Source organism: Idiotropiscis lumnitzeri, chromosome 7 (genome assembly GCF_059441095.1).
Source record: "Idiotropiscis lumnitzeri isolate Australia: NSW breed Sydney's pygmy pipehorse chromosome 7, RoL_Ilum_1.0, whole genome shotgun sequence".
NCBI lineage: Eukaryota > Metazoa > Chordata > Actinopteri > Syngnathiformes > Syngnathidae > Idiotropiscis > Idiotropiscis lumnitzeri.
The window spans coordinates 7741272-7759264 of NC_142397.1; the positions used below are offsets into that span (position 1 = coordinate 7741272).

The 17993-nt window shown below is 40.0% G+C and overlaps 3 protein-coding genes across 4 annotated transcripts in view; 1 reads left to right on the forward strand and 2 right to left on the reverse strand.

Moving 5' to 3' along the window:
- LOC148333358 (uncharacterized) overlaps positions 1-17993 on the forward strand; it is a 38432-nt gene that overhangs the window by 1427 nt on the left and 19012 nt on the right. The window contains exons 2-4 of the mRNA XM_088301182.1: positions 12935-13106; positions 13398-13497; positions 13579-13602. The gene's annotated coding sequence lies outside the window, so the exon portion shown is untranslated. The remainder of the gene's footprint in view (positions 1-12934; positions 13107-13397; positions 13498-13578; positions 13603-17993) is intronic.
- Positions 871-8499, reverse strand: laynb (layilin b). 2 transcript variants are annotated; one of them, XM_088301188.1, is made up of 7 exons: positions 8274-8499; positions 6867-7173; positions 5778-5935; positions 4920-4970; positions 4645-4700; positions 4422-4536; positions 871-3392 (listed from the first exon to the last, which is right to left on the reverse strand). In XM_088301188.1, the coding sequence occupies exons 1-7, from the start codon at positions 8344-8346 to the stop codon at positions 3175-3177; spliced, it is 978 nt and encodes a 325-aa protein (XP_088157314.1). In that variant the 5' UTR covers positions 8347-8499; the 3' UTR covers positions 871-3174. The 2 variants fall into 2 exon arrangements, with proteins under 2 accessions (XP_088157314.1, XP_088157313.1); XM_088301187.1 differs by having other exon boundaries at positions 874-3392; positions 4623-4700.
- On the reverse strand, positions 14474-17925 carry LOC148333360 (uncharacterized). Its single transcript, XM_088300970.1, has 3 exons — positions 17861-17925; positions 17628-17721; positions 14474-15982 (listed from the first exon to the last, which is right to left on the reverse strand). The coding sequence occupies exons 1-3, from the start codon at positions 17916-17918 to the stop codon at positions 15193-15195; spliced, it is 942 nt and encodes a 313-aa protein (XP_088157096.1). The 5' UTR covers positions 17919-17925; the 3' UTR covers positions 14474-15192.

The window sequence follows — 17993 nt, forward strand, 5'->3', positions numbered from 1 at the left end:
GCCTCAATCTATCCCCTTTTTTCTATAGATCTTCATTTGTTAAGCCTTTATTTATCCGGGAAAGGCAATTGAGAACGGATTCTCATTTTTGAGTCAACAGAGTAAAACAAAATTTAAAAAAAAAAAAAAAATCAAATAGTGTGATGACGTTTTATGCAAATAAAAGGCCCAAAACAAGTGCAATGGTCACACGCACTATAAATATTTGCAACTGTTATAGTTTTCAAATGTTCACTTCTGTGACACTCAAAGGAAACCACAACTACTGGTTAGCTTTTTTTTTTAAATTTTTTTTTTTTTTTTTTAAGAACAGGCCAATGGGCTCCTCATTTGGTCCTTGGGACCTACCTGTCGGTGACCCCTACTTTAGGTCAATGGTGGAAAATGGTCCATTCATCCATTTTCTATCGTGCACACCCTCATAAGGGTTCAAAGTACACCAGAGTCTCTCCCAGCTGACTTTTATGCGTCGATGGATGTCTTCTCTGCATACATTTGCCAATGAGGCGCAGTACTGTCACATGCTGGCAGCGGTGCTCGTGCAATGTGAGTTGCTCTACATGCAGTAAGAAATATGTCACACACATATTCAATAAATATATTAGACAGACTGTTGAGAGAGAGAGAGAGACAGAGACAGAGAGAGAGAGACTTCATCTGCAATTATATAAGGACAAGCACAATAGAAAATGGACTACATAAAGTATATATATTTGAATAAACGTTTATTACTACCTCATTCACAACCAGCTAAGTAAAAAAAAAATGGATCTTTGACGTCTTCAGCCGTCAATGGCAGTAAATGAGTTAAGATATGTTCTGATATACACGCAGCCTTAATGGCATCTTTTGATGTACAGCACACACTCGCGCACCAGCAGTTGTCTCCCACTAAGCTTTGGACTGTAGACAGGCAGAGCTGTGCTCCCAAGGCCCCTGCTGTCACGCACGGACTTCCTGAATGTAAGAGTTCCAGATGTGCTTTTGGTATTTCCTGTCCACCATTCTCCAAGAACATACTCAGCTTCTCCTTGACTGGGTTCGCTGCAGCTTTCCATGACACACGCAGACCCAAACGGCGCTCATTCCGTCACGTACATCAGAGTTCATTGCACACATTCATGAGACAAGCACCATGGTAAGTGAACCCATGACACATCTCAAACTTCCTAAAAGTCTGGTCAATGTCATGTAAGTTTATCGAAATGTCAGGTAGAAGTGGGAAGGCCCCCAACTTTGCAGCTTGCGGAGGTCACTTCTGGGCTGTCATCAGTATTTCCACTGTCCTGTTCCTTGACATTGAGAGTTCAGACAGAAAACCTTACACTGAGCTGACGTCAGTTTCCAGGTTAAGAGGAAAAAGCCAGAATTGTCCTGCTGAATTATTTTATTAGATGAATACAACCTTGCATGAAAACATGCTGAACCCAAATCTCGAAGCGGTGCATTTGCAGGCAAGCTGACAAGGCGGAATATTTGGGTTAATCACTGTCTCTTTGAAATCAAAACTGGCGTTACATAACTCGACAGAAATGATGGATAAAAGGGGACAATGTAAACCACTCGAAGCTAAATGAATAAAATAAAACCATCTGCTATTGCGTAACCTGCCTCACTCATTCCAGACATTATTGGTCCCTGGGTCAGGGTTGATGCTTGCAGACGGTGTTGGAGGGATTCTTTTAGATTCCAAAGTGTTATCTTGACCTACGAGTAGACCCACTTCGGAGTTTTTCGAGATGCAAGCTGTTGCTGGGACGACTGTGGATGATGGAGTAATTAAGCAGGAACCGCTTCATGGAACCTCCGTTTACTAACAAATCAGTGTGCAAAATTTTTTTGGGGGGACACGTATTGCTCGGGTCATAAATTATACTTCCTGGCATCCACGCAGAATGTCTCGTCTACTTTCGTTCTCTCACACAGCGTAAACATCTGTTGTCTGCATATGTTAGCGCTCTGTATTGCTCCCAAGAAAGTGAAACGTGCAAGCGATTGTGCTATGAAGAAACTCTGGAAAGTGTGCTCAACATCGGCTGAGCTCTCGTTTGTTAGGTAAGCCCTCTAAGGAGCTCACTCGCAGGGAAGAGAGAGGAAGCTCGAGGAGATCTACAAGGCACTCTCCAGGACGCCGCATTTAAAGACATAACACATTCATGGTCATTACATTTCAAAAGGTAACATTGGTTTTGAGATACGAGTCATTTGAGTTACAAGGGAGGACACGGTGTGTAAAAAAATGAATTGTTTTAACTTGTTTTTGAGGGCCGAAAATGACGTTTGAACTAGCTTAGTTAGCATGTTAGCATCTCAGTAAGCACACAGTTAGGAAAAAAATTACACATTGGACAATTATTTCATTATTGGAACAGTAGTATTGGTTGTTACACTCACAAGAATTGTGAAATTAAGTGTCCATTTATCTAGAAAAAAAATCATAATTGTGCGGTCACTGATGATGAATTGACGGCCTGGTTCTGAAATCATTTCACCAAAGCGGTATTTGATATTAATTCAAGTTCTTCTTCACTAAACACGACGATGACCCATTTGGAAGCACAGATTTATCTAGAAGAAGTCCTTTCTTTGCGAGCCCCGATCCAGCCTGTTTTATATTTTACCCTGTTCCAAAAGACCCGATTCAGATGATCAGCCTCATTATCAGGCATGTGCAAAACCTGCTAATCGTTCGAGGATCGGACTTGGAGACCCCTGGTCTAGAATGTCTTGGTCGAAGAGGACAAATTAAGATTCAAGATGAACTCAAGAATCTAGCGCATTCCTTGATTGATTAATTGACCCCAAGTGTATTCCGCTACTTTCAACCATCGTATACTGTATTAAATTTTAAGTATGACATTAATAGAGTCCCAAGTCCCATTAGTTCCACTGTAGGACCTGGATGTAGACACAAAAAGTGGATATCATTTCCAGTCACTGCCACATGTTCAGGTATCCTGCACCAGACATGTGGTATCAAAGACAAAAGAGCGCTGCATCCCTTAGTCTGGCTGGGTAATTTTCCTGATCTGGAACCAGGCAGGCCGCGTAAGATCGCAGCGTCCTACCCATAGATCTCATTTTCAACCCAACCAGGCTGAGGGCGACAGCGCCGACTCTGAGCTCCGCTGGTCTCGTAGATGTCATTAGTCACAAAGCCGCTCTCCCTGTCCGCTAATAATACATTCTCGTAATCATTCCACTGGGGTTCCTTTGTAGGCGCAGAGGGGTACTTTGTTTTGAAGTCTGCTGGCAGGGTGCTGTCCAGAGCAAGGTGAGAAAGTTTGGTGATGTCACTGAAGGCATAAGGTCCTTGAATTGGGCAAGATGAACCTTCGGTGGGCATCCACGGTTTTGCTTGGCCCTTGGAGCTTTTGGTCTCTGACTTCCTCCTGAAGGCAGAAAAAAAAATGACTGTCATCGTTAGAGGAAGAAATATGGTAGAAAAGAAGTTCATTCAGGTTGCATTGCTTGTAAACAAGAGTATCTAATCGAATAGATCTTGAGACCGTTTATAGGCAAGTCTGAATTTAGAGTTGCGCACCTTCAGGGTCGGACCATAATGTGCCGAAACAAGCCAGGCATCAACCGGAACAGATTCCGCGTAATTAAGAACAAGGAGATGAGCGACCAACTAAATTCTGATAATAGTCGTCCCCATAGAGCAGACAGAAAGTATTCCTCTGAGTATTATTATTTGTGCTCATATGTGATGTTTGTTAAGTATCTTTTAAAGCAGTTTTGAAGGTTTCTAATTAGCATAACGTCTATGCTAATTTCTGTTAGCCCGTCTATGGTGTTTAGCGTTATGCGTTAGGAATAGACGAGAGCAGGTGTGGGCAAACTACGGCCCGGGGGCCACATGCGGCCCGTTAAACGTTTTAATTCGGCCCGTCGAACTTGAAAAAGATTTAATGAATAAACCTTGTTAATGTTTTATTTTCTAAATACTGTGGTGTGTCAAGGACAGCTATTTTGTTGTAATGCTTTTGTTCATTTTCATTTAAAATTAAATGTTTTTTTTTTTTTTCTCCTATGAGGTGAGGCTACCAAAGCACTCCATCCATCTGCTCCTGGTCCGGCCTGTCTGTCAAATTTTAGAACCCATTGTGGCCTGCCAATCAAAACGTTTGCCCACCCCTGGACTATAGACTTGAGTTCGATGAAATGATATGGTTTGGTCTCTTTATAGATTTTGGATGATGCAGGAGGCTACCGAGCATCCTGAGCAAGACCACCAAGATGAGGTGTAGTTACTTTCTGGAAACTGTTACATTGTTAAGCACGGACCGTGTGCTTTGCAGCCCCCAACATCAGGCCAAACTTATGTAATTGTATTTCATGCCATATAATGTGAAATTGTGTATTGAAAGATGAACATTTCTTGAATCTTTGAATTTGGAACATATTTAGGTATGTACCGCTTCGCTTGCTTGTAGCAGAAGAAGCCAGAAACTGCGAGCAACAACAACAGAAAAGCAGGAATTGTTGCATACAGGATGTAGGGAACATACAGGGAGTTGTCGGAGAAAGACGCTGAAAAGGGAGAACAAAAACAAGATTAATAATATAAATGGGAGAGTGTAACGCATGGAGGAAGAGAGTAAACGTTTTCTTCCAACCTGATGACTCAGGCATTCCTACTTTAATTGTCTCGCCACTTGATGTTGTGAAGAATATATTTGGCATCACAGTTGGAACTGCGGAAAAAAAGAAATGACTTCATGTTTGGGAGGGGGAAAAAAAAGTATTCAAAATGTCTTTGTATGATTCATCCAGTTAAGAGTGGTTGCGCTTCCTTGTTCATGAACACAAGGTAGTACAGAAGAGCATTGAGGACTTTAAAACATGTTTGTCTGAATGCATTTTCAAACGTTGAAGTCTCAGATATATGAAACGTCAAATGGTGCATGTTGTACCTGCATGCGCTACGTTCCGTCTCCCTGCCTCTGTAAATACCGCCGTCTTCTCTGCAAATATAAAAGAGTGATTGGGTCACGCAGTCAGTACTTGCACACCATGTAATTATGTTATCCACATGGATCAGATCTCTACTCCACTCAGATACTAAGAGAGATTCACACATACTGTGCATGGAAATTGGACATTATTATTGTCAGATAATAAAACTAATGACAAATCATCACAATGACTCAAAACAAAATTTTGCGCAATCTAACTTGAATCCATTTGAAGAACCTTTACAATGATGATAATGATATTTTTCTCTCTCTCTCTTAAATGTAGATTTTTAAAAATAAATTCCTTTTGAATATGTTTTCATTTTCCCCCTTATTATCCATTCACCTCCTGCTGGTATTTATTTATTTATTTATTTATAAATATGGTGAAAAATCCACAAAACAATGAAGCCATGAAAAGTGTATAATGTGTGGCGAGAGATAAATATCATTATAAAATTTTTAACGCAGTTAAATATTTTAACTCAGTTTTATTTTATTTGTACTTTAAAAAATAATTTGTATACTTTGCAAAGCCAAATTCAAATACTGTACCATATTAGCTGTACATCTTTAGCACATCATCTCATAACAAAACACCGTGCTCAAGTTACCACTGGGCCTTGCACACCAACACTGCTGGAGTGAGGTGCTTGTGGACAGAACTAAATGTTCTGTATAACTTTTGAGAATTGTTTCTATGAAATAATATAATAATAGCTGAAAAATGTGATTAATCGCAATAAATTAAATTTATTTATTGATTTGTGATTAATTATTTAATAAATGCAATTAGTCATTGGTCCTGTGGCACACCTTTAGGATATTTGCAAACGTAGTTGTTCTTGGTGTTGCAGTTGTCGTCATTCCACTGGAACAGGAAATGGCCTTCCTCATCAGGCGGTGCCGAGGGCTGGTAGTAAAGAACCACACACATTTCCCCACCGCAGGAAGGCTCGTCCCAGTGCCAGTTCCTGAAAGGATAGATGTCAAGTTAACTGTTATTTCAACAACTCTTTCAATTAGTAAACTGCCTCCTATTTCTCAACTAATTATTTATCAAATATTGACCTAAAAGACCCTTTGAAGCCAGGTGCAGTTACGACTCGGAGTGGATGAACTCCAAACAGGCATACACGCAAGATGTGGATGTAAAGCAAATTGCAAAACAGAAAAAATCCATAAGGGTTGTCTTGTCCTGTGCATTGAGTACTGAACGGGAGTGATGGGAAAATGAAGCTTCAAATTTGCTTGGTGAAACAGTTGTTGTATTTTTGAGTCCTCTAGATGGCACCGTTGGTTTAAAAAAATGGCAAGTCAGTGTGCTTTCAGCCCATAAATAAAGGGTTTAAAAAATGGCAAGTCAGCCCTATGTAGATCAGAGTGCCATCTACAGGAGTCCAAAAATACGACAACTGGTTCATGAAGCAGATTTGAAGCTTCCTTTACCCATCACTACTGAACGGTATTCGATTTTACAGTGTAAGGTCCCATCCCTAATAACTTCCATGTGACAAAAATGAGTTTGACACCCCAGTTTGGAATTTATAGTGAACCTACCCAGCGAAAACCCAGGCAAGCCCAAGAAGAGATTTGAACCTCTCGACTGTGAAACTGACGAGCTAAGTTCTGCGGCACCATATTGTAGTGTTTTGATATTTCACAAAATGTCAGTTTTGCCGTTTCAAACCGCTGCAACTAACTGGACAAACTCCCAACAATGACTCATTTAAACCAAAAGTGTGTTTTTTTTTTTGTGTGTTTTTTTTTAATGACACGGGCTATATTCCAAAGATTTTCCCTTCTAACGTCTGTGGTTATCAGTCTTAAAATTTCAGTGGAAACAACAACAGCACATGCAAGGACAGTTTTTTTTTTTGCTGCATCTAAGACAAGGAAAACAACCTGAACTTGGCTTTGCTCCCGTCCAGCCAGTAGTACTGGGAGGGACATCCCGGGTTGGAGCTGCCGGACCTAAAACGCTGCGGGCTGCGGCGAAGACCAATCCAGAAATCTCCATCGGCAGCGTGGAGCTGCTGTATGAACCTTTCGATCAGTCGCTGCTCACTTTCTGTTTCGATGCTGAGGAGCTCGCCTCCGTCCACCCTGCAGGCTTGTCTGGCATCTTGGAAAGTCAGCCTCCGCCTGCTGTCCTGGATGTACGACACCTTATAGCATGGGCGCTCCGTCCCTCGCCGGCAGATCCTTTGGCCTGGACAGGGACAGCAGGCATGAGGGAGTGAACAAGAGGCTGACTGTTGTCTTAAGATTTCCTGCATGTGGCACTCACATGCTTTGCAAAATTAGACGCCAAATGGGGTTTTCCTGCACTGGGAATGCCCAAACAGTGTGTCCCTAGCTACTGCATTTGTGACCATAACTTAATATATCGCACTTCCGCTGATGTTCTTGCTATTTTTCTTCTTTGTAAGTCGCAACAGTCAAAACATTTACATTTCTTTAGGGTAAATTTGTTTTACAAAAGCTGAGACCATCAAAATTAGAGCTCGTCGCAACCAAAATTCCCGTACGCTCATCGTGGGTGCGTTCAAAAACCCTCTATATCGTATAGACTCTATACTATAGAGTTTATAAATAAATAATATAATTTCGTATCTTTTTTTGGTTACTCCTCCTCTGGTGATGATTTCAAACGCTGAGTTTGGTGCAACTTTAGAGGGGAATATTTCCTGGAAAATGGTTGATTTGCTGAATTTGAGGACTTTAAGATTCATGGAATTCTACCAGAGAAATACAGCCCCTGCATCCCAACTTTCCTTCTTTATAAAAACATTAAGACTTGATTGCCAATTTGTCGGCATTCGCACAATCGATCTTTTTTTTTTGGTCCAACAACAACAACATTGATGTGAAGGATAGACTGCTGTCTGTGCAACTTTTGTATTGATTTTGGCGAAACAAATTCATGCCTGCACCACTTTAATGATCGATTTCAACTGTGAGTTTGGTCTCAAATATTTGAGTTGTATTCAAAACTAGAATAAAAGCAACTGCGCGAGTGATTTGTAGTCGTATTTCCTGCTACTGGCGTCAGGATTGAAGCTGTTTAGTCGAACTCAAGATGGGACCTCCTGACTGAGCAGCTGAGACGAAAACAACATGTGGCTGTTGATATTTTCCACATCACGCCGCCTGTTAATAATTACAATCTCCTCTTCGTCCCTCTCCTAGTACAGTCTTTTAAATCTCAGCCGACAAATTAAACGAGGAAACTGCGGCTAGTGTTCGCCTAGAATGTACAAAGTCGCATTCAACTTTTAAAAATAACAGAATAAAGAGTTAGCGTCTCACCATTGATTTTCGAAGCGCACCCATAGTGGAAGAGGAAGGCGATCAGGGCGCCGAACAGCCTCATAATATCCATCTCGACATGTTCACGTCGGTGTGCTGCCGCGCGGTTCTTGCGAAAACAACCGAAAATGTTGAAAAACGCCGTTTTCGGCCAGAAAGAGCCCGTGACGCACACGAACTGTGGCGAAGACTCGCGATGAGATGAGTTGTGGAGCGCTGGGATGGAAAAGTGGGTCGTGCACATGGCGACTGGGTGGGGGGGGGGGGCTGGTTGAGACCACCAGGTTTCTCCCCCAGTTAGAAAGAAAAAAGTGTTTGAGAGAATTAAATTGTTTTCATGGCTTAACTCTTGATTTCAATAAAAAGTTCAACTAAAGAAATAAAAAAGCAGCACAAGCATGCTTGATATAAAAGTACTTTTTTGCTGAATTTGTCCAAAGAACATTGCAAGGGGAAAAATCTTGAACCTCGCGTAGGTGCAAAACTCCGCTTCTCGAGGGCCACCATCCTGCATGATTTAGATATTTTCCTCCTCCAACACAATTGATTCAAATGAAAAGCTCATCATCAAGCTCTGCAGAAGCCTGATAATGATCCTGCTCATTTGAATCAGGTGTGTTGGAGGAGTGAAACATCTACATGCAGGATAGGGGCCCTCGAGGACCAGAGTTTAAAGCGTAGATCAGGGGTGGGCAAATTTTTGATTGGAGGGCCACAATGGGTTGTAAAACTTGACAGACGGGCCGGACCAGGAGCAGATGGATGGAGTGTTTTGGTCACCTCACCTCATCGGAGAAAAAAACCCAAAACATTTCATTTTAAATGAAAGTGAACAAAAGCATTGCAACAATATATATGTCTTTGAAAGTACACATCATTTAGAAAATAAAACATGAACAAGGTTTATTAATTTCATTTTTTTCAAGTTCGACGGGCCGGATTAAAACGTTGAATGGGCCACATGTGGCCCCTGGGCCATAGGTTGCCCACGCCTGGTGTAGATGAAAGACTCCCCCCCCAGTAGTCAGTATACAACAAAAAACAAAGGAATTCACCTTGCTGTTCCAATTCCTTTGGAAGAGACTGTACGGAAAAAAAAATGTATCACCTGAAAACTGGCGGCCTTCTTTTCGGTATAAATCATTTCATTCTATAGGAATCGGTAGGCTCTACTAAACAAACCATAAGCACGTGGATTGATATGTAGTTTAAAAGTAATATAGTAACAGTTCACTCGAGCAAACCTTTTACTGTCTGGCTGCATGCACACACAGACACACAGACCAGAATGAGTGAATGCCGTCTGGGGGAAAATAACACACATGGAGTGAACAGAGGCATTCTTGACTTGAAAAGCAGCACTGAAGTGTGTTAAGAGTGCAAGTGAGAGCAGATTTTCTGTCAAACGCATTATTCACCTCACGTCTGGTGAAACCCCCGTTCACAACAGCAAGCTGCCCAAAAAAAACAAAAACAAGCAATCAAACAGACATTGTGATGAGAGAATGGGAGGAGAAGTCTACTGTATATGTTGACCATTAGGCAGGAAGGAATCCAGGGGAAAGAGGCGTTTTTGTTTTTTTTTTTTAAACTCCATGCTTCCTGTTCCTTGCTTTTCTTCGCTCTCCAGGCAGTGTGACTTAATTTCCAGAATTGGACCATGCTAGAGAACATTGAGGATTATGGAACAGAGGTTAACTGTAATTCATCCAAATAAATCAGACTTTCTCGTTGAAAAAGAGTTGGCACCCATAAGGATTGAAAAACTAAATCATCTCACATGTCCATCTATGGAAATAAACTGGCTTTTATCTCATAATAATACCGTGTGGTTTACATGTTCGGTAATCTAATTAAGATAAATTCAATTTTGTGTCAGCACCATGCAGTTGATGCCAAAGTGAAGTTACAGAGGGGATACACGCTCCAATTTTTGAAATGCAAAGTAATCACACATGACGAGGAAAAACAGACACGACGAGTGTGCTTTCTGCGCTTATCAGGGCGGCACGGTGGATGTCTGGTTAGCACGATGGCCTCACAGTGCAGAGGTCGTGGGTTCGATTCCGGCTCTGGCCTTCCTGTGTGGTGTTTGCATGTTCTCGCCGTGCCTACGTGGGTTTTCTCCAGGTATTCCGGTTTCCTCCCACATTCCAAAAACATGCATGATAGGTTGATTGGACACTCTAAATTGCCCCTAGGTGTGATTGTCAGCGCAGATGGTTGTTCGTCTACGTGTGCCCTGTGATTGGCTGGCAACCAGTTCAGGGTGTCGCGACCCTTGTGAGGAGAAGCGGCATCGGCAATTTCTGTAACACAGGAGAATCGCTAGTGAGTATCTTTTGCAATCGTTCTCAAAGTGCGGTGATACGGGCCCCTCATTTGGTATGCAGAAGAATGTGAATTTCTTTTAGGAAAAACAAAAATCAGACATTCAGCAGTCGGGCCTTTGCTGACTTTATTCATCATTATAATTTTTTGGGTTATTTTTGTTTATGGTGCTTTGTTCTCTCTGGGCATAATTTGATTATGATGCGTGCATATGTTTTATTTGCGTGAAGAAGACTCGGGTTGGCGGGCTCCTCATTTCCGCTGTAAGGTCACTGGTGGCAGACACACACAAGTGATTGTTGGTGCTTTGCTGGAATGTTTCTCGAATTTGGCAGAAGGGCGCCAACGCGGAGCAGTGTTTGTCTCTAATATAAGGGTTACTGAAGAAAGATTTGTCCAAAGGTCCTCAAATAGACTTTTATAAGGACCATGACCTATTATGCCATTATTTTTGACAAACAATTTAATCCGTGCAGTCGTCTCAATTATTTTACTGTCATGTTATGCAAACAGGAAATTTTCAGACGACAAATTGATGTGTTGTTGCTTCTCTCAAGTGAAACCGCTCGGACAGTCACCTTGTTTATTCTGAGCAGTTTTACGAGTGGTACGAATGGGCGTGTGCAAGTTTGGTTTGCGTTGGTGCTGTGCTTCAAAGCCAGGAATTCCCATAAGATGTCTAAGTCTTCATATTAGTTGAGACTTAGAAAACTAGGAATAGAATTCCAGGATGATCCCTTTTTTATATATTTGTAAAGCAGCAGTGGTTCAAATCAAGTAAAGAATTAAAATATTTTAAATTTGACATCATGAAATTTTAAAAATCCATTCTTTTTCAGCCGATACCAGATGAAAATCATGTGATTGGCCCCGATTTCTGACGACACCCTGAGTGTCCCCTTAACTCATGAAAAATGTATTTATTTATTTTTTCGAAAATATTAACCTATTTTTATTTTTACAAACCCAAGAAATTCTTAAAAAATGCTGATGAGTATTTAATATATATTATGAAAAATGCTGGTCATTATTCAATATACAGTATTATGAAAACTGGGTGAAATGATTTACAATGCAGAAAAATATATTTTTTTAAATTATTGAATTTTGCTACAGGTTAGAGTGACATGCAGGACAATCGTAGCACCTCAATAATATAAAAAAATGATTTTTTTTTGTGTGTGTTTGTGGGGGGGGGTGCGCAAAATTAGTCAGTTTGCTGTTAAGTAGTTTAGTGCTATCCTTGAATACATTTGCTAAATAGCCATTTGCACTGGGGAAAAATGTATGCACAGTATATAGTCATTTTGTTAGTTTCTTTAAAACCTTTTGTTATTGTGTTAGGGCAAATATAAAGTTAAAACACAAACTAAACCGTACGAGTTTTCCCTTCAATGTAAGCAAAACGATCAACTAGAACCACTCCAGATCGTTTTTGACGTCAGTCCTGGAACTTTTCTGACACCTTTCTTTTAGTATAATCTACTTTTGACCGCTAGAGAGCAGCAGAGCGCCCAGTCAATGGGCCACCACTTTTAGGCGAACATGCTTGTCGATAAATATGAATATGTCTGCACAATAATTTTATTTTTGCTTTTCCTGTAGTATTTTAAAACAAAAAAATACATTTGTATAATGTGTGCATATAGGTGTTCTTGTTTATACTTTCCAGCGTACCTTTTTCCCACCCAAATCAACATAACATCGTCCCTTCGGCCTTATTTCCATTGCATATCACATCTGACTGCATATACGTGTGTGGAATTCCACCGTGTAATCTGTTATATAATACCAGTATCGTCCATCTCACTTTAGGCTTTGTGATTGGTTGCTATTTGTTCTTCTCACCGTAATTATCCCATTTTGGACATTTTGTCCTGGCACACTGACTAACTTTAAATAACCCTTCAACCAGAAGGATTATCCGAAGAATAATACTCAGATTATCAGAAGAACGAAATGTATCCAGTGATTAGCATGAAGGGATATGATATTTTTTTCTGTGACTAAGCTTGTCACTCGTAGCTGTATGAAATCTTACCACAACGTGCTACAACATGTGGTTAAATAATTGATTTTGTGTTTAGACTTGATGAAGCAGCATGTGGTTCATTGCCCAAGGTTATAGCATTTATTTAGCATTACAAATCCAGCCTTTATTGTGTTAATAAAAAAAAAAAAATGTAGCTTTTATACTGTAATTTTTGGATCTGGTTAGGATAGTTTTTCCTCTTCTTTGCTAGGAATAAATTAGAAACTAGGAGCATTTTTATAGACATATATTTATTAAAAACATATAAATAAATAAATAAATAAATTCTCTCCACTAGGTGTTCGGTGGACAAAATGGCAACAATCAATACCGACGGACTCTCCACGTTGGCCCGCTTTGACTTTGAGGCCTTCCGCTTCGTTCAACACCGCGAGCAGGCCAAGTCTAGCATCTACCTGCATTGCATTCTCAGACTCTGCGAGCCCACCAAATGTGAAGAACTCTTGAACGTGAGTAGAAAAAGATTAGGATGAAAAATCGGTTGATTTATTTATTTTTTTTTCAACTTAATGCTGCATGGAAAGTTGTTCAGTGAATAATGCCTAACTGCCTCACAGTTCGGAAGTTCTGTGTTTAAATCTCCTTTCCTTAGTAATTCTCGGCTTATCTTTCTTAAATATGTGAAATTCTTCACTTTGCTGTATGGTTCATGGTTTATTTTCTATATATTTTTTTTTTTGTATTTTCAACACATTTAAGATTATGTAAAAAAATATACTTGCTACATTGTTATTCTTCAGGCTTGTAACAGCAGAAAAAAAAGATCCTTGACTCCTTTCGGACAGGAGGGAAGAGACTCAGCCACGCTTTCAGTCGGACCGCTGTATACCTCCGGAGAAGGTTTGGACCCAATGGCTCCCACTTGTCTACTTTGTGTCTTACAATGATAATATTTGACTTTTCGTTTTTGCTCACTAACAGACAGACCTGCAGCAGAAGCCGACGGTGAGTATACGTTGCTCACATGCGTAGTTTCAGATGGGAGGTTTCCAAATTTTGACGATGTACTCTATACATTCAGGTGACTATTTGGCATCAGAGAAGGATGACTTGAATGTGACGGGCCTCGTGGTAGGGGTTGCGTTTGGCTCGGCTGCGTCTGCTTTGGTGGTTCTTGGCGGTTGGTTCGTACTGAAGAAATTTTGCTGGGCGGGCAATTTACCTCACGCCTTCAACTAATATTAACGTTTGATGTCATGTTTATTAAAAAACAAAAAAAACACTTTTTGGAATTTTGGAAAACAACGTAGCAAATATATCATGTATTTCCATCCATATTATAAATTTTGTGAAATATATATATTTTTTAATAAAAATTTGATTCTTTCTATAACCATAGTGGAAATTTATCAACAATGATGCCTCGACGTACGCAGCATATGGCTCATTAGCCAAGGTTTTGCTTTTACAGGCTGCAATGTGATTTTTTATCATCAGAAGCAGCATGGAATGTTATTTTTAAATACAAATTTTGAAAATTGTGTTTTGATGCAGTGATGGCTCATTGTCGAAGGTATAATATTTTTAAAATAGTCTTCCGAAACGATAAATCAGCCTATGGCTCATTATCGAAGGTATCGTTTGAAAATTGTCTTTCCATACGGTGAAGCAGCATGTGGCTCATAATCCAAGGATATTTTTGAACACCCTATTCCAAGTAGCTGTAGACATTTGTATGTTTGTGATCATATGGCAGCTCAGTATTTTAAGTGGTCCAGCAAATGCGATTCAGAATATCTTGCATATTTCCTGTTATTAATTTGCACTGTGCAGTGTCTCTTTTCTTTTCTTATGAAATTAAAATCAAACGACTCTACAAGTTTCCGCAGGTTTATTTACAGAATATAGAACATGTTTACAGAAAAATTCTTGACACCAAAAAAAAAAAAATCTTCTTTACTCTTTGGTCTAAGTATATTTTACGTAAAATATACAAATATCAGTAAATTAATATATTTTTTTACATCTCTTGTATGCTTCCTGTGCTGCATAAATTCACAGGGATGTAGTATAAAATTGTAAAAATAAAAAAAAAATACAACAAATAAAACATTTACCCATAATTCCAATTCTGTTGTGCCACGGATTCCAAAACATTTTTAGCTCATGACACACATTAGAAATTGTGTTTGACTCCATACTTAAAAAAAAAAAAAAAAAGCCTATACAAACATTCACATATATACAGTTGATCATAAAATTTGCATTATTTTTAACCACAACAATACGGATAACGTTGTAACCCATTTCTTGGAAGCTTGAACTCATCATTACTGGTCGTTTTTAGCCCTTTGTGGATCAAAATTCAGAGCCAACTTGCTAAGAGGAATCCTCAACCCAATGTGTTGAATAAAATAACCTAATATTGTCTCGGTTTCATTTCAACCCAGCGCTGGGTTAGCTATTTCACCCAATTACTTTTGAGCCAGCTGTTGTAAGATGTCACCGTACAGGCTAGTTACAAATGTTGTGGGTCAACAATGGGTTGGGTGACGATGTGAATTACTGATAGTCTCCATCATCATCATCATCATGTCACTGGACTGTGTGCAAAATGTCTTGGATGAGCGCAGACAGTTTGACGGAGAAGTCCTCCCGCAACGAGCCACCAGACTGTTCAGCGTGGAAAGAACGGAACTGGACTTCCAGTTCCTCCTCCATTGACGTGACAAGCCTCTCAATCCTGGTTTGGAAGGCTTGGTGTTGCTCTGCTGAATTCTGGCAGAAGCGTTCCACCGTGGTCTTGAGCGGCTGCACAGTTTGCGACGGTTCGGCGAGCTCTACTTTAAGAGTCTCCAAATTATTCTGTGTGTCCGTCTTTAGTGAAGTCACTTCCCATCCTAGCCTAGAGCTAAATCCCTGCCAGATTCCCGCATGAGTCGCCTCTGCCTCACTCATGTCCTTCAGGCTTTCCATCACCTCTCTGGTTTTAGCCATGAAGTCAGCCATGATGTCAGCCAGCTTGGAGGCGCTCTGCTCCAGTGATTGCGTCATCCAGTGATGAACAACCGGATACGGATTGGTTTCTGCAGCGTCCAGCCCTTGGAGGTACAGCCTGACCTGGTGACACAAACCGTGGGTGTTGTTGTGGAGTTGCTGACTGAGCGCGGCCAATTGCTCCCTCAAGCTGGCCAGCTTGGAGGCGAGGTTGCCCGGGGAGGGAGCCAGCCTCTCCCTTAGCTCAGCCAGCTCCTGACGCAGACGGGCTCGAAGACGCTCCGACTCAGCGGCGATCTTGCGCTGCAGTTCTTCCGACAATGGGTTCTTGTACTCGTCCTCGTGGTTGTAGAGGCTGCTGTCATCGATGTAGCTTTTGTAGATTTTACTGTAGGACAGAAGCATTATGTTTTAGTGTGATTTTATGCATGGGTACTAAAGATACAAATGAAAAAATAAAATATATTAAACATGTGACTAAATATATCCATCCATCCATCTTCTGCTCACTTGGGTCGCGTTGCCCTAAAATATTTGTATTCAATTGGTCTAATCTGACGGAAACCAAAGGAAAGAAAACAGTAAAAGGACACCATCTAGTGGCCATAAAAATAATGACCACCCACTGACGACACGTAAACCCCAAATATATTTCACATAACTTCCACACCCTCTACATTACAACGCAGGAAAGGGCAACACTCGTTAGGTGAATCTTCATTATGCAAATAGCAAGCAACCTGCCCTTACGTGTGCTTAATGATGACTGTAAACTGCTGTGGGCCGATGCTAGCGGGCTAATGTGGCTAACTGACCCGCGGACAGGATTTAGGAGGTACAGACTATTATAACAGCACGATAGGATCACAGAACATGTACTATTTTTTTCGTCGTTAACATCAAATCGGTAATTGACAAGGTAAGGAACATCAACAAGGTAATTAATAAGGAATGATAAGGCAACTGGGCTCTTAGCTAGCCTGTAATTTAGTACATAAATTTGTAACATTAAATTACATGAAAATTTTACATACAACATTAAGCGTTATGAATGGTTTTGTAGTAAATTAAACACATGGGAGATTTAGAAGACATGTTGGCAGCAAATATGAGATTAAAATATATGCAAATGTTTGAACAGTTTAAAAATCCGGTGTCTCACAACCATCCCGTTTTTGTTGCCATTGCTGCCAGAAAAAACACAAGTTTTTGCTTTTCTTTAGGCAGTGGTTGTTTTACTAGGAAAATTGTTAAATCAAGGTTTAGTTTAAATTTTGACATATCGGGAAAAATCCATTATTGCTTTGAAAATGTTTCCTGATTCATCAGTGGAACAACTGGGCCAACTTCCATTTCCAAGATTCACCTACCCCATAAACGTCAAAGGAAATCATGCTAAGAAAAGAAATAGTTGTTTAGCTTGGATAACAATGCGTCTGTGTTAGGGTAATTGAATGCTGTTTGTCTTCTTACATGGAATATTCAGATTTCACGGAAGTTTGGAGTAAACAAAAATCTGAGGGAAACTCCAGTTTCTGTAAAAACAAGTATCCAGAAGAAGATATAATTCCCTCATAAATCACTAAGATAGAAATCTCCCTGATTTTATTGCAGCCATAAAACCCACTTTCCAGCTAAATGAGAGAAATAGAATTAGCCGACTTTAGTTTTCTGAGACTCAGTTCAATTTCACTTCTGTACTAGAGTGAGTTCTTCAAAATTTACCGCTTGTATGCAAGTCCATAAAGAAGTGTTAACTGTTGATTTTAAAATCAAGTATTCACACAATAAAGCATTCAATTTGTATTCTGAGTTGCTAAGATTCAGTTTTGAAAAACCTAAAATCGTCTCCCCTATTTTTGTTGCTCACATGTGGTTGTAGAACTCGCAGAATTTTTACCTCTGTCTTACTTTGTTCCATTTGCACTTGTTTATTTCACACAATTACGTTCACTTTGTTTGTATTTTTTGTACTCCAGTGAGCAAATTAGTTTGTGTTTTACTATTGAATATCCTCAGTTAGGTCAACTTACTCAGTTTCTTTAGCAATTTTTGACTTGGGATGAGCTTGATTGGCCTTGGAATCAGTCCAGGTCGCCTCCCAGGTATCACGATGGAGCGGGTAAGCTGCAAGAAAATAATTTATGTTGTTTTTTTGTAAATGTGTCAGAGAAAATGAACACAACACGATCCTAGTACGTAACAATTATATAAAATGCATACAATATACACAGTGATTTATTGAAAATTATTTTGGGGTAATTACCGTAAATTGCCAAGATTGCAAAGGCGCAAATAGTGAAGATCACTTTTCCTGAATGCATGTTTTCTTTTCTGCAGATGGATAAAATACGTCAAGTCCATGACCGTGTGGTGAAAATTGCCATTTATGTCCTTCT

Coding starts and splice junctions, on each gene's coding strand:
- laynb (XM_088301187.1), bottom strand. CDS start 8,346: ATGGATATTATGAGGCTGTTCGGCGCCCTGATCGCCTTCCTCTTCCAC. Junction 4,971..5,777: donor CGTTTGCAAATATCCTAAAG/GTGTGCCACAGG, acceptor TTATATTTGCAG/AGAAGACGGCGGTATTTACA. Junction 4,537..4,622: donor AGGAATGCCTGAGTCATCAG/GTTGGAAGAAAA, acceptor CTCCCTTTTCAG/CGTCTTTCTCCGACAACTCC.
- LOC148333360 (XM_088300970.1), bottom strand. CDS start 17,918: ATGCATTCAGGAAAAGTGATCTTCACTATTTGCGCCTTTGCAATCTTG. Junction 17,722..17,860: donor TGCAATCTTGGCAATTTACG/GTAATTACCCCA, acceptor ATTTTCTTGCAG/CTTACCCGCTCCATCGTGAT. Junction 15,983..17,627: donor AAAATTGCTAAAGAAACTGA/GTAAGTTGACCT, acceptor TCTGTCCTACAG/TAAAATCTACAAAAGCTACA.